This window comes from Patagioenas fasciata, chromosome 18, assembly GCF_037038585.1.
Source record: "Patagioenas fasciata isolate bPatFas1 chromosome 18, bPatFas1.hap1, whole genome shotgun sequence".
Classification (NCBI taxonomy): Eukaryota; Metazoa; Chordata; class Aves; order Columbiformes; family Columbidae; genus Patagioenas; species Patagioenas fasciata.
The window spans coordinates 13436740-13451804 of record NC_092537.1 but is presented as its reverse complement, the minus strand read 5'-3'; the positions used below and the strand labels follow the sequence as shown (position 1 = coordinate 13451804).

Sequence of the window (15065 nt, the reverse complement as noted above, 5' to 3'; positions counted from 1 at the left end):
TCTATTGCTGTAACCTCATTCAGGAAGCAAATATAAGTTGGTGTTCTGGGCCTGAAACACCAAACACACCTTGTCCCCATCTTCCCGTCCTTCGCAGGTGCAGACTCACCACACACCCACTCAGTTTTGATGCTGCGAGAATTGCAAAAGACTCTTTTCGAGTTGATTTGACCATAACCACAAGAGGCAAAACTAGTTTTGTTAAATAGTGTAGTCTTAGCCCTGCCTTACTTATTTTATCAGCAGCTGTTTGCTAAATCTTTTGTACTTCCAAGAACCCAACCCTCAGCTATGCAGCACTTGAGACTTGAGCCCTGATCCTGAACTTTTCATCATGCATGTTTTTAGAAGAAAGTACTTTCTGCATCAGATTTCAGCATGTGTGTACCTCTTTCCACTTTTATTTTTAAAAAGGAAAGAATGGGGAAGGGGGAAGTTGTGGTTTAGAGTTTGGGGATTTTTTATGGTTGAGAACAAACAAAAGCAGGTTGGCATTCCAGCTTGGAAAATGAAGTATTTTCCTTTTGATTTTTATTTGTCTTTTCAAAAGATCCCTTTCTTTTTATTTAAAGAACGCCTGTTGTTATTCTCTAATCAGAGTGAAAAAAATGATAGCTAATACATCATGAAGTGCTGATTAACAAAAGTTATTCCCATCTGTTTTTTTTCTCAGGTTGTTCATTTGATTACAACACACTGGCCCTCACGCCTACCAACTAAGGCTGTTTCCTTGAACATCCACAGAAAGAGAAGGCAACCCTTGAGGCAATTAAATGTTTGCAAGTGTCATTCCATATTTCAGAATACCTTCAGTGGCAACAGCTCTGTCTGCAAACTGTTCATCCCCAAAGATGCACAAGAGATTTGCAAGTTAGAAATACCCCAAAACCCGGCTGCTGGGCAAAAACCTGCCGACCTCGAGCACTCACCCTGCGCCCCAGGGCTCTGCTGTGCCCCAGGGCTGGACCTTGCCCTGCTCAGTTCCTGGGGTAACTCGTATTTCTCTGCGAAACAACACCGAAAAGGTCAAGGAGCCTCCTGGAAGGGAAGGGTCTGCACAGATCCCACCTTGCACACACAAGCTCTGTGAGTTTCTTTTCTCCTTCATCCAGCATGGAACCAATTTTGCACTTAGAGCATCAAAACCTGCTTTTCTACTCACAGAACAGAAGCAGCCCAATTAACCTCTGCAGGTCTCCGTGTCGTGCCCTCTGGGACCAAGTTCTCCAACATAATGACTTTATGAGCCTTTTCCTGCTCTCGGGTCAGTTGCTCCACAATGGCATCCTGGGGTGGGTTAGAAGGGGGTGGTCAGTAGGTCAGAGAGGTTCTCCTGCCCCTCTGCTCTGCCCTGGGGAGACCACACCTGGAATATTGTGTCCAGTTGTGGCCCCTCAGCTCCAGAAGGACAGGGAACTGCTGGAGAGAGTCCAGCGCAGCCACCAAGATGCTGAAGGGAGTGGAGCATCTCCCGTGTGGGGAAAGGCTGAGGGAGCTGGGGCTCTGGAGCTGGAGAAGAGGAGACTGAGGGGGGACTCATTCCTGGGGATCAATATGGAAAGGGGAGTGTCAGGAGGATGGAGCCAGGCTCTTCTCAGTGACAACCAGTGACAGGACAAGGGGCAATGGGTTCAAACTGGAACACAGGAGGTTCCACTTAAATCTGAGAAGAGACTTCTTCCTGGTGAGGGTGTCAGAGCCTGGCCCAGGCTGCCCAGGGAGGCTGTGGAGTCTCCTTCTCTGCAGACATTCAAACCCGCCTGGACCCCTTCCTGTGGAACCTCAGCTGGGTGTTCGGCTCCATGGGGGGATTGCACTGGATGAGCTTTCCAGGGCCCTTCAACCCCTGACATTCTGGGATTCTGTGATGCTGTGGACCCAGGTGCTCCCTGCCCTCCTCATGGAGACACGAACCCTCCTGTGCCTCCCCCTTGCTCGGGAATTACTTGACTCAAACACTGTACTTGAAATAAATCAACATTTAATATTTTACAATTACCTTAAAAGTTCTTTGAACAGTATTTTACAGATCAGCACAGACTTTACATGGCTGCACATATGTACAAGGATGACCTGAAAGAACCTCGAACTTCTTTCATTTCCAGAAAGCATCAGAGGTCAAAACCTTAATCAGGATTATGAGTCCCCAGAGTTTGCGCTTGTTTTTCTCTATGAGACGGAAATTCTCTTCTCTAGTATTTCTATAAGGCCGGCTGAAACCAAGGAGGTTTATCTCATTAACGGCAGCAGGCATATATTTAACCATTGATATCACGATCACAAATAGCAATGTTTTGACAGGATAAGGTGCTATTTTGAAGTATTGAACAAAAAAAACCCCACCAGCTGTCAAACTTCAGCCCCATTTGAGAAGACGCACACAAACCTGTTTGGGAAATGAAAAGTCAGTGAGGAAACTTTTTCCAAGAGCATGGAAAGAGCTATTAAAATGCGTTTCTGATCCCTTGAGCCTATTGGACTTAAAATACTGATGTGCAGGAATGCATGGCAGCGACCTCAGCGTGTGCTGCCACCCTGCGAGAGCAGGGACGGCCCGGCAGCACCCGGCAGGGGCTCCGTGTCCCCGCAAGGACGGGCGCTGCTCCACGCACACAGGAGAAGATGGGAGCTCCTGGAGCTGCTGCGTGGCCAGGGAAGGTGGGTCCTTGCTGGGTGTCCAAGCCGTGTTTGCATCATGGTGGAGCCAGAGCACCTGCTTACGTTCAAGTGATGCTTTACCCCACGCAAAAGTCTCTTCTTGGAGTCCACAATGCAACACCATCCTTGGGATGGCTTATTCAAGTAGAAGGATGAAGTGCAGAGGCCCCAGGACCATGTTCATGTCCCATTTTGCTTATTTCTGGCCACTGGCAGAAGCTGCACCCAGAGCTGCTGAGGACACCAAGGAGCCAGCTGGCACCTTCTCAACCCACGATGTTCACCACTGGGCCCAGACCAAGCTGTCCCCAAACAACAAAGGCAGCAGGGACAGAAAGCAGGTTCCGTGTGGCCAGGATCAGAGTGGAGAGCACATCAGGGATACCCCAGACACTTCAGGAGGGATGTGGAGGAACCCAGCAGACAAGCCTGACACATGCTCCCCACAGACAACTGAAGCCCCCAGCAGCTCTGGCCCTTTTCCTGGCAGATTTAACCTCAAATGACACCAGCCCTCGGAGACAGAGCCCAACCTTGTTCTAACTCGTGCTAAGAGCTGATCAGGTCCTGTTCTCAGCAGGATCAGGGGACCCGCGCTGAACTGATCACGCTGTGGCTGAGCCCTGCAGACCCCAGCAGCATTGAGGGTCCCCTCCAGACTTTTCCAGGGATCTGATGTGCCCAGTGTTAAGTTCCTTTTAGCCTGTAGCAGGCAGCATGTGCTTCTGCCTGTTACCATTAGTGCAACCACCAAAACCAACTGAGAAACAGCTTGAGAGCTATGAAACCAGGCAAGGGTCAGAATACCTCTAAAACCCCTCAAATATTGCACCATTCTGTACCAACAGCCTTGCAGAGGAGGATGGAAAGCCTCTTTGCAGGGGATGGGGGGACCTCAAATCCTATTGTCACTTACAAGTGTCACTAGTGTTTTTGGTGCTGGGTCCTTCTCTAGCAAAGCTGCCTCTTTGGGTGAGCTTAAGACAATCCCAGTGGTTTCCCTGGTATTTCCCTGCCTCGTGTGAGGGCGAGCATGGTTCCTGTCATATTTCAAGCAACTATTGAGGATTCAGGCTCTGGGATATCTCTAGGGTACAGTGCTGCTGAGCAGGACACAAGAACATGAGCTGATCAGGGAGTACATCTCATAGGTGAATTCTGCAGAAATTGGAAGTTCATCTCCTGCAGGTCCTGGATTTACAGTAAACACACATATACGTGACAAGCTGTCCATGCCCTGCTGTGGCTTATTGCACTGGATTCACTGGAATGCAAACAACAGTCTACAACCCACGCCAAGGTCTTCCTGGATTCAGGTAGGTCACTCTGTTCTGCAAGACACCCAACCTTCAGAATTTAAAGGAAATGTTAAGAAACCCTGTCCCTGTCCTTAAAGAACTGCCCTGAGCATCCTCGACCTGTTACGGGTGACATGCCAACAGGATTTCAGTTGGGTGGCCCACAACTCCATGTGCATTGAAGGCCACCTACCACCACTCAGCCAAGGATATTCATTTTCCAAAATTTCCCTCCATGAGCCCCCCAAGATCACACTGGTCTTGCGGCTGCTGTCACATACAGCCACAGAACCCTTTGCTGGCAGGAAAATCTCACTGCCCTCGCCCTGCCCTCCCAATCAGGTGTTGGCAGTCCGCTGAACCAGGTGGAGATCTCAAGGAAACCACTTTCCTCCCATTGCTGAGGAACCCTGAGAGACACCAGAGCACAAGAGCAACGCTCCCATTCCCCAAGCATGGGCTAAGCCCAGACCAGGAGCAGCTCATTCACCGCTCTAACGCTTTGGGCTGCAGGATGTCTTGGACAAGAACGGATGGGTCTCCAACCCAAAGGAGGACGGCCAGCCTCCTTTTCCTGAGGCTGTATTGGTGTTGGACACGAGTCTGTCCTGAGAGGACACAGGGTGCTTCTATGGCAGTGCTCCACTGAAGGTGGCAATGGGTAAACACAGGAGAGAATGGAACTCGGAGTGGTCCTGGGGAGGCAATGAGGACCTTCTCAGTGCAAAGAGATCGCTGTCCCTGGGTTTGTAGCACACAGAGATCTCACACCTGCAGGGAAACAAAAAGAAATCAAATTATAAGTAAGGTGTGTGGCTGAGAACCACGGCCCTTGGGTGCAGCAGAAATGTCTGCAAACAAACAGGAATCAGTGCATTCTGTAGTAGGACTGGAGTTAGAGAGCTGAGAGTTCAGGTCTTTAATCTGGCTCAGATTAGGATGCAGAGCAGAAGCATCCATAACGAGTAATTTCTGATATTCATTAGAGAAAATGAGAACTTTTGCATCCCCCATGTTTTGGGGACAGGGAAGCAGCTCCTTTTCCATCTCGTCTCATGAACTCTCCCACTAGTCTCCTGAGCTGCACAACAAACAAGTTAAGTAAAACACTTATCTTCAGGGTTATTTAGAAAATAAGAAACCTCCTGTGTCTCAGTCTGTGCCCATTGCCCCTTAACCTGGCGTTGGGCACCACTGAACAGAGTCTGCTCCATCCTCTGACACCCACCCTGAGATATTGATCCATTGATCAGATCCCTCTCAGCTTCTCTTCTCCAGCTGAGCAGCCCCAGCTCTTTCAGTCTCTCCTCACAAGAAAGATGCTCCAGACCCCTCAACAACTTCGTAGCCTGTAGTTCTTACCGTGTTACACTCTGCAGGATCTTCTGCTCATCCTGGTCTAGGCACACAGCGAAGGAGGACTGGAGACCGATAATCTGGACCTTGTCTACTTTGATCTGGGACACACTGATCTGCTGATAGAAAAAGAGTCCGAGTGAGGGAGCTGCCAGGCTCGGTGCACTGTCCCTGTGCAGGAACGGGGAGCTGGGCCCCCCAGGCCAGGCCTGGTGGCCAACAGAAAGTGTTCCCAAGGAGCTGCTCTCCTGCCCTGCTGCCCTCCCAGCTGAGTCAGGCTGACATCCTGTTACCAAAAGTAAAAGCACCATGATTTGAGTTACCTGATTGAAGCTTTTTTTGGATTTGGAGTTTTGCCTTTTGACCACCTCTGTCATGGTCAGGTTGAGACACTCTGTCTTCGAGGCTGTAACAAAAGAAAACAGTTATCACTCGGGGCTTCTGGGGCACTGGTGACAACCCAGGTGGTCCCTCCACCCCTCAGAGCGCGCGGCTCTCAGCAGGACCCCACCGCTGGGGAAAACGCAATTCCAGCTTTCTTCTCCTCGTGCTGACCCAGACGGAAAGAAAACCACCAGAGACACAGAGGTAAGTGTCCTCTGTAATTTCCAAATGCTTTCTAAACATAGCAGAAAAGGACATTTAATTGTCTTGGGACAATGTTTTTTTTCCTGTCTAGGTCCTATCACCAAGAGGAAATTCTAGCTCTGCCAGCACGGCCTGTCCTGCAGTCCACCCAGGGACGCTTTTTCATGTCTGGAATTACAGTGACATCCTGTGGTCAAACTGCTGGACGTGGAAACCAGAGACGATCAAAGGGACCTGGTGTATCTTAAAAGGATGGAGACTGATGAAGTTTCTCCACAGTGTGAACCTGAGGACACCCCCCGAAGCAAACCCAGAGTGCTGGCAGCACAAGCGAAGCTCCTGAACTAGCACAGAAACACCCAAATCAAATGTATAGAGGAGGTAAAAAATTAATTCCTGCCGATTTTGTTTGCTTGTTCTCATTTTTCAGGATTGTCTGTTTGGCTTCATGGACAGGGCAGCAACAGTAGGGACAGAGGTTTAGGTTGAGCTCCATGGGGCATGTAGGAGCTGTCTTGTATTGGTAGATCACTCACTTGCCCCAACTACTCCACTCACAAACAACACAGCTGCCAGACACAAAGCACACGAGGAAAGAAGAGCTAAAGAAAGCTCAGTTTACTCAGAACTAGATGTCTGATTGCCCAACCAGCAATTATCAAGCAAGAATGAACAGATATTGTTCTGAAACACACACACAAAATAAAAGTCTTGCTGCTTTTAAAAGGCCCAAAGCGTTATTAATACCCCACTGGAAACCTGATTAGAAAAGAAGTTATGAAGCAAAACCAGGTATCTCTGAGCTGCAGGAAGGAAACTGGGCTGAAGTTTGCAAGGCACAGCTGCTGGGTGGCAGGACACGCACCCCCTCCCTGGGTCCTGCTTCACTTCACAACAGTTTTACCCATCTCTCCTCCCCAAACAAGTGTTATCCTGGAAACTGCCGCCCTCCAGTGCTCATCCTGGTGTTTGGACAGCACTGTCCCTGCCAGACATTGCATTTCCCTGACTGGAAGCTTGGGAAATCAAATGCTCTCCATCCTGGACATGGTGCTAAGCACAGCCAAGGACTACAGGATGCCCCAGGGAACACCAGGCACCTCCCATGTATCTTCTCCTGAAGTCACACATCCCCGCTTTGCTCCAGCCAGAAGATCCACGTGCTCCACCGGTTCCTCCTGTTGCTCCCTACACAAAGCCACCGAGACCACCTCTACCTACCTAGTTCTTCATACTTCTTGCAGGCTTTGCTGAGGTTGACGGATGTGCAGACCTTCTCCACGTCGTGCCAGTGACTTCTCCCACTGATGGCTGTCTGCAGAGACCAACCAAAGCCCGTGAGATGCCACGCTCCAGCTTGATATCACCCTCCCTCCCACCCCAACCGTCTGGCTGGACTAGCTCAGATATGGATTTACCTGGATCTGCACAGACAAAGTTTCGGTAGGCAATAAAATTCATTTAATCTTGGATTACTGAGAGTACAGACTGACTAAAAGTACGAGAGCATATGATAAATGATGCAAAGTTAATAACTTTGGAATTAAATACATAGCAAGTTTATTACCACCTCCATGCTCAGTCTATAACCTAAGTAGGTTTCCATTAGATGCAGGAATTGTGCTGCTAATTATATGAAAAGTAAGCAGTACCTTAAGATATACCTAACAATGTATGGTATGGGCAGTACCCATATTTTCTCACAGTGCTGTTTTTATCTAAAACAAGGGATATGAACAGCAGGCAAGGCACTTGTTGCTTCTATTCGTATCAATATCTCAAAGGTGCTAACCTATTTTGAAGGTTACGAAGCAGCAGGTAGGTGAGGTAGAATAATGTTCCTTACTCTTCTTCATTCTTTAGCAGTGCAGGTTCTTTGAGAGAGTAAGACTATTTCCAACTTTATCTCAAACATAATTTACATATAGTTGCCCAGCACAGTTAATTTATGTGATGTGATGTATGGATTAGACGGTGAACCTGACTAACAGGGAAGAAAGGATCTATAGTGTCCTTGTTCAGGCTTAACATTAAATAACTGCAGAGGAACAAACGAAGCAGGAGGACTGCTGTGCCCTGCACAAGATCGTAGGTCCACCAGTGTAAAGCGGCACCAAGTACGAGTCCAGTCTCTGGAACCTGGCTGCATGTTCCTTATTTTACTGGGCTGAACAGGAGTGGAAATCCACCCCCAGTTAGCCAGTAAGTAAGCAATTGGTTTGAGTTTGGCTCGTCTGGGCTCCGATTCGGGCTCCTCCAGCAGCCTGTCAGCATCTGCCTCTCTCGGCCCCCTGCAGAGATACGCTTGCCCAGCACTAAAGCATTTTTCGGCCCCATTTGTCTTTGTGAAGCCCCGTGCACTCACCTTGCTGTAGGCGATCTGTAGTGTTAGCGGGATGGCTTCTCTGTCTCCATCGATGCCCAGCCTTTTGCTGCCTGGACCTGCACAAAACAAGGAGCAAATGTCACACGGCACCTTTCATCCCCATTCTTCAATGGGCTACTGATACAGCAGCACACTCGGTACCTACAGAAAATGGATAAAAAGTGGTTTGCTGAACACAGCTGTGGAGCAAAAAGAAAAGGTGGTTTAAAAGCTGCCAGAAAGCAATGAAACCAGTGCAGAGATTTCAACACAAAGCACAACAAACAGCTCTGCAAAACTGAAAGTGGCGCTGGCTTAGCCGCAGCAGAGGGGTCAGTGCTCCAGGGAAAACACAAAGCCATCAAAGGCCACATTGCTCCGGTTTTTCCGGGCATATTTGTGCCCACATTAAATTAGCCTTGAAATACTGTGCCCAACACTTACTAACTTTTTTTCCCCCCTGGATAATGCTTTGCAGATGTTGAGTGGTGTGTTGCCAGACAATCCAGGGATAAAATAATCAAAGTCAGAAAGGATTGTTGGTTCCATGCGTTACTGGAAAGAGGTCTTGGCCAAGCCTGTATTTTGAGGGAGTGGGGTGGTGACACTTTATATGGAAGATATTTTATGAGCTCTGTTTAGAAAGACAAGGCGAGATCACAGAAAAGCAATTGGTTAAAAAAACTAAGTGTGTTTAAATGCAGTATCGTTGGTTGGCCATGAGATGTCTCCGCAAGCACCAGACAGCATTTCTCCTTGGTACCCAGGAGAGCTGGGGACAACACTGCAGGCAGATGCTTCTGCCACTGCTGCTTGTCTCTACTGATTTTACAAATCGCTAGTGTAAAAGTTCATGGATCCCCCTTGCAGGGAGGCTACAAACACACGCACAAACCTTGCTTTGCCCAGTAATCTTCGGAAAATGGAAAGAGGGGTTTTATAAATGACGCTCCTGGACAAAGCACTACTGACAGAAAGCAGCAAAATTAAAGATGAAGAGCTGCACTTGGCCAGGTGTTGATGAGAGGAAGAAAATGGGCTTGTAGCTGGTTTATTGCAAATACATTTAGAGTCGACAGCAGTAAAAACAACAAGGCATTGCCACAACTTTGCTCTTGAAGAGGGATGCAAGAACCATGATGCCTCGCTTCCAAAGTTGTGAAATGATGCCTGGACCTTTGCTCACGATGCAGCCTGGGTTCAGACATCTCTTGCAGCCCATGGTCCCCCCAGCCCCCCAGTTTGCAGACCCTGGACCCGAGGCTGCAGGTGCAGAAGCAGGTACAGACCTGATGCTTTGATGGCCCGTGTGGCCGCTGAGTGGCCCAGCTCGAGGGAATGGATGAAGACTTCGGTCATCTTTTCTCCCCCGATGAAGGTGAGCTGCCAGGGGAGAAGAGGGAAGACGTGGTGGTGAGGAGACCCAGTCCGCACCAGGCACCGTTCACCCCCTCACTCCTTTCTACAGGTAACCGGTCAGTTTGGGAGAACCCTTTCACATTTTCAAAATACACCTTTTTGACAACTGCCTGGGGTGACACTTGCCTTTAGCTGTACTTCTGACTGTTTTAACAGATCACCAGCAAAGTAAACAAACCAAACACCTGATTTTCATTTAAAGAAAACTCCCCAGCCCACTGGAAAGAAAACCTACCATGAGCCTAACAGCTGGGTCTGGGCATCGCTTTGGGTGACAAAATCCCATGAACAGCAGCTCTGGTTGCCACAGCCTCACTGCAGCTGGTCCCGTGCCACCAAACCAAAGTGGTTGTTGCAGCCGTGCCCTCAACCTGCCCCAGCGCGTCTGTGCCGTGCACACAGCGGGGTGTGCAAAACAGGCTTTGTGGAGGGGCTTGGTTTGGAAAGCAGAGCACTGGAGGGACTTCCAGTGATGTAAATAACCTGACAGAAGTCACTTGTGTCACAGGGAAAGGTACTTGGATGGAAAATTGCTCGTGTGACTTAAGGATTGTCTGGGCAGGACGTGCATCTCTCAGTCCTTGAGCCAGGAGCTCATGTACAAGGGAACAAGAAGAGACCCAGCTCAGGCTTACCAGCACATGGTGGCTGTGCCAGGCCCCCACCTGCTTCGTAGGCAGATTCCCGGTTGGTGGCACCAGCAGAAAATCCCCCTTTTCCCTTCACCGAGAAAGGGCCAAGCCCCTTCACCCACCTCTGTCTGGTAGAGCTGCAGCAGGACGGGGCGCGTGGCGAAGCGGCAGTAGTAGAGGATCATGTCAGCCAGGATGGGCAGCTGCTCCGGGGAGTCCTCCTGGGGCTCAGCCTCCGGCTTGGCCGACTGCAGCAAGAGGGTGAGTGACAACCCTGAAGAAGTGCATGGTACCCACAGGACACACAGCACGGCTCATCCCACCCCATCAGGCCCAAAAACTATCCTCCTGACCAGCCAGTGTCCAGTTCTGGTCTCTGCAGTGTAAGGACAGGGAATTACTGGAGAGAGTCCAGCGGATGACTACGAAGATGCTGAGGGGTCTGGAGCATCTTTCTTGTGAGGAGAGACTGAGAGAGCTGGGGCTGTTCAGCTGGAGAAGAGAAGCTGAGAGGGATCTGATCAATGGATCAATATCTCAGGGTGGGTGTCAGAGGATGGAGCAGACTCTGTTGAGTGGTGCCCAGCGCCAGGGTGAGGGACAACGGGCACAGACTGAAACACAGGAGGCTCCATGTGAACATGAGCAGAAACTTGTTTGCTGGGAGGTGCCAGAGCCTGGCCCAGGCTGCCCAGAGCGGGTGTGGAGTCTCCTTCTCTGAGACACTGAAACCCCCTGGACCCACCTGTGTGATCTGCTCTGTGACCCTCCATGAGCAGGGGCTGGACTGGGGATCTGCAGAGGTCCCTTCAGCCCCACAAGTCTGGGTTTCTGTGATTCTGTGACTGTGTAGCCCAGTGCTAGCAGAAGCTCTCCTCTCAGCTACCCTGTCCTTCAGGGAAGGGGGACGCTGAGCCCCATCAGCTCACACACACATACCTGACACAGGACATCCATGGGCAGGTTCATCAGTCCCAGAACATTGCGCTCGTACCATGGGTCCAACATGCCGATGTAGTGGGAGATGTCGTTGGTGCTGCTCTCCGTCCGAGCCAAGGTGGGATCCTGAAAGCAGACACACCAGGGTCAGGCTAGGGGTCCTCCCAGGCTCCTCATCCCATGCTTGGAGCTGGTGGAAGATCCAGCGATGCTCCTCAGCCTGCCCTGCCCACCTCCTCACACTTTGCTCCCGGGGCCAAGCAGAGCACCGGTGGCACCATGGGCCCCGGGCCAGCAGGACACCTACCAGCTGTGGCGAGGCCCGGAGCTGCAGGTCCCCCAGGGACGGAGACGGATGCATCAGTGGGGTCGATGGAGCCAAGCAGCTCCTCTTCACGGGGACGTAGAAAAACTGCAGCTTGAAGTACCTTGTCAGTGAGGGGCAGGTGCTCTCCTTGAGCCTGGGAGAAGGCAGGAGAGGCCTGGGTGAGTGAAGCTCTTCCGTGTGTCCCAGCAGGGCCAGGTACCTGCACAGGGTCCCCCGCACCGCCCAGCTCACCTGAGGTTGCTGTAGGCTCGGGCCACTTTCCCCGAGATGCGGTCGGAGCCGAAGACCACGATGCGCAGCGTGGACACCTTGGTGTCCTCGTCGTAGCTGAGGAATGGCCGTCGGGGGAGGCTGAGCTGGCGCGGGGCGAGCGGGGCCGGCAGCCGCTGGCTCAGGACGTGCTGCGGCAGCGAGCGAGCGCGGCGGGAGCGCGGCGGGATGCGGTGCTTGGCCTGCGGGGTGCACAGGCTCTCGGCCCGGCGCAGGGGCAGCGGGAGCGAGCCCGTGTCCGGGCAGTCCTTCAGGTCCCTCCTCAAGACCAGCTGGCTTTTGCTTTTGAAGAGTTTGTAGATCTTGGTGGTCAGGGTTTGTCTGTATTTGTGGTGGGTCTTCTCCACCTTCAGCTCCAGCCGCCCCGCCGTGTCCAGGGAGCTTTCGTCACTGTCCTCTGCGTACCCACTGTCCATGCAGTCCTTCAGGCTGGAGACAAATGACTTCAGGGACTTTCTGGAGACCACCGTCAGTTCTGAGATGGAGTCCTTGGAGGTGTTGAAGAGAGACACTCGTGAGGGCTTCAATCCCTCTTCCGACAGCGCTGAGTAAACGGAGTCTTTGGAAATGGCACAGATGGGGGAAAGCAGGGAGTCCCGCTCGGGAGAACAGCCATCAGTTTCCACCTCCTCCTCTTCATCCTCCTCCTCGTTCTCCGAGGCCATGTGCTCAACAACGCTGCACTCTTTGCTGAGGACATCATTGAGGATATCTGAAAGGCAATCAGGAGATCACATCTGGCACGGGCTCCAGAATAACCACTGGAAATGTGATGACCCCAGACAACAGCACTACTACAGCATGGTTTTGAAAAGGAGCTGAAAACTTCCGACTGAACACTTCTACGTTTCCAGAAGGTGCTCAGATGCAATGCAAACCAAAATGTGTTTCTCTCCTTGAGGTCACATTCTGTTTAGGTTCTCGAAAAGCAAACACCAGTTGGGGTTTTGCTTCCTTCGTACACAGATTTCAGAACATGCTCATGTCTGATGCAGGTTTAACCAGTGGGCAGGATGAAAGCGAGGTATTTGGCTTATCAAACCCAAATCACCCCACTGAGGGTGGCCTCCCAGCAAGGCTGGACTCACTGCAAAGCCCAAGCCAGAGCTCTGGTCCAGCTCGCTGGGGCCAGCCGGCAATGAACACGAAACCTTGACAGGAACAGAAAACGTCTTCCAGGAATGGGGAAGCCAGAGGGATCAGCTCAGCAGACGGGGAAACCACGGCTTCCCCTGAAAAACTGCTGCGGCCAGGCTGAGAGCACGGCAGAGGCACTGGCTCCCTGGCCAGCCCTGCTGGGGGTGGAAGAGCCATAACGTCCCAGGGGTCTCAGCCCCACTGTGCCCTGACATCTCACCCTGGTCAGGCTTTCCCAGCAACAGTTATTTCCAGGGCATGAGCTCCTTGCAGAGGAGCTTTCTACCAAATATCCCCACAGACTTGGGTACAATAAATCTCTCCCAGCCTAATGCAAGGCACAATTTTGCTCAGCAGATTAAGTGCTCAAGCCAAGAAAGGCCTTGAGGTGCTGGAGCGAGTTGAGAGAAGGGAGCGGAGCTGGTGAGGGGCTGGAGCACAAGTGTGATGGGAGCGGCTGAGGGACCTGGGGGGTTCAGCTGGAGAACAGGAGCTGAGGGGAGACCTTCTGATCTCTGAACTGCCTGAAAGGAGCTTGGAGCCAGGGGGGTCGGGCTCTGCTCCCCAGGAACAAGCGCCAGGAGCAGAGGAAACGGCCTCAAGTTGTGCCAGAGGAGGTTGAGGTTGGATCTGGGGAATAATTTCTTCCCCAAAGGGCTGTGGGGCATTGGAACAGGCTGCCCAGGGCAGTGCTGGAGTCACCAGCCCTGGAGGGCTGGACAGACGGAGATGAGGTTCTCAGGACATGGGGCAGTGCCAGGGGTGGGTTATGGTTGGACTTGATGATCTTGAGGGGCCAAAATGATAATGTGTTTCTGTGATTTGTCTCTGGCAAAACATGTTTTGGGGCTACCAGTGTCTTGCACCCACTACTTGGATGAGGACTTTGCTTGCAATATCACAGCAGGCGTCACACCTGAGCTGACACACGCATCCTGTCCCACCTAGGGGACACAGGCATCCACTATGTCACCTCTTCCTCCAACATCAACAATTCATTACTGGCTTTTTCAGGCTCCAGCCACAGCTTGTGTCATGTACCCAGCTCCACATGGCAGCCCCAGCCAAGACAAAACACTGCTCAGCCCCCGCTGTGACGGGGAGCAGCGGGCTGCGCTCTCATCAGGAGGGATGGGGACACCCCCCGCTTACCAAAGTTATCCTGATCCCAGCTGTACGTGTAGCAGCGAGCAGCAGGGATGCGGATGGGGTGGAGTTTGCGGGGCTGAGCCTCTCCTGGGAAGAGAGGAGAGGAGTTAGTTTGCAGGAACCCCAATACCCCTCCTGACAGCTCTCCTGGCTGGTGGGACATGCCACCCACCCCACATCTGTGTTCTGGGCAGCTCAGGTCATGCAGAACACCAACTAGGTTGCACTAAGTTGAAATTTTGCTTTTCAAGGGGCTGGTTCACAGCGCAGGGCTCGTCGCTGCGGCAGGGGCTGAGCAGCAGAAATCCCTGCAGGAAAGAGGGGCCGGGGGGATTCTCACCCGCGATGGCCGGGAAGGACGCGGCGCCGGCGATGTCCCGCAGCACGGACTGCAGCCGCTCCCGGGCCAGGGCCGGGTCGCTGCTGGCGGCTGCGACCTCCTGCGCATCGGCGGCGCTGGCGTAGATCTCCAGGAGCTCTTCCAGTGTCTTGGACTGGGGGGAGCGAGGACAAGGCAAGAGATCGAGGAGGGTCTCTCCGCACAGGCAACACACAGGTTTTTGGGGAAGGTCACTACCTACTCCACTGGGTAAATCTCTCTCCCTTCTCTACCTCCTACCCACTTCAAGACCCCCCCCAAACTTCCGCAAAGAGAAATACGTGTTTGAACACATCTGAGGGGTTTTCTTCACAGGTTTTTGCTCCCACCCCAAACACCAAAGCAAAGTGTTTCACTGGCTAAACAAACACTTTTGCTGCGTTTCAAATCCAGGGGCTCTTTCTCCATTTAGGGATGGGGAAAGGAGTAAAAGGTTAAAAGGCGAGTTACCCCACATCACACTTCACAAAACAGAAGCATAGATCTCAGGTCTAAGCTGAAAAGGCAAAGACCCGTATTTTTTCTACAAGAAGCGTTATCAAAACTT

The 15065-nt window shown here is 51.7% G+C and overlaps 1 protein-coding gene across 4 annotated transcripts in view; it reads right to left on the bottom strand.

Annotated features, from left to right (window-relative positions):
- Positions 1–1964: 1964 nt before the first annotated feature.
- Positions 1965–15065, bottom strand: part of PIK3R5 (phosphoinositide-3-kinase regulatory subunit 5) — a 62394-nt gene continuing 49293 nt past the window's right edge. For 2 of the 4 annotated variants that reach the window (XM_065852700.2, XM_071816487.1), the window contains exons 8-19: positions 14480–14633; positions 14143–14226; positions 11815–12565; positions 11563–11716; positions 11256–11381; positions 10439–10564; positions 9555–9648; positions 8266–8342; positions 7122–7215; positions 5636–5718; positions 5319–5431; positions 1965–4727 (exon numbers count right to left, since the gene is read on the bottom strand). In XM_065852700.2, coding sequence (XP_065708772.1) covers positions 4586–4727; positions 5319–5431; positions 5636–5718; positions 7122–7215; positions 8266–8342; positions 9555–9648; positions 10439–10564; positions 11256–11381; positions 11563–11716; positions 11815–12565; positions 14143–14226; positions 14480–14633 — 1998 coding nt within the window. In that variant the 3' untranslated portion in view covers positions 1965–4585. The remainder of the gene's footprint in view (positions 4728–5318; positions 5432–5635; positions 5719–7121; positions 7216–8265; positions 8343–9554; positions 9649–10438; positions 10565–11255; positions 11382–11562; positions 11717–11814; positions 12566–14142; positions 14227–14479; positions 14634–15065) is intronic. The other 2 variants (XM_065852703.2, XM_071816488.1) reach the window with 2 other exon arrangements.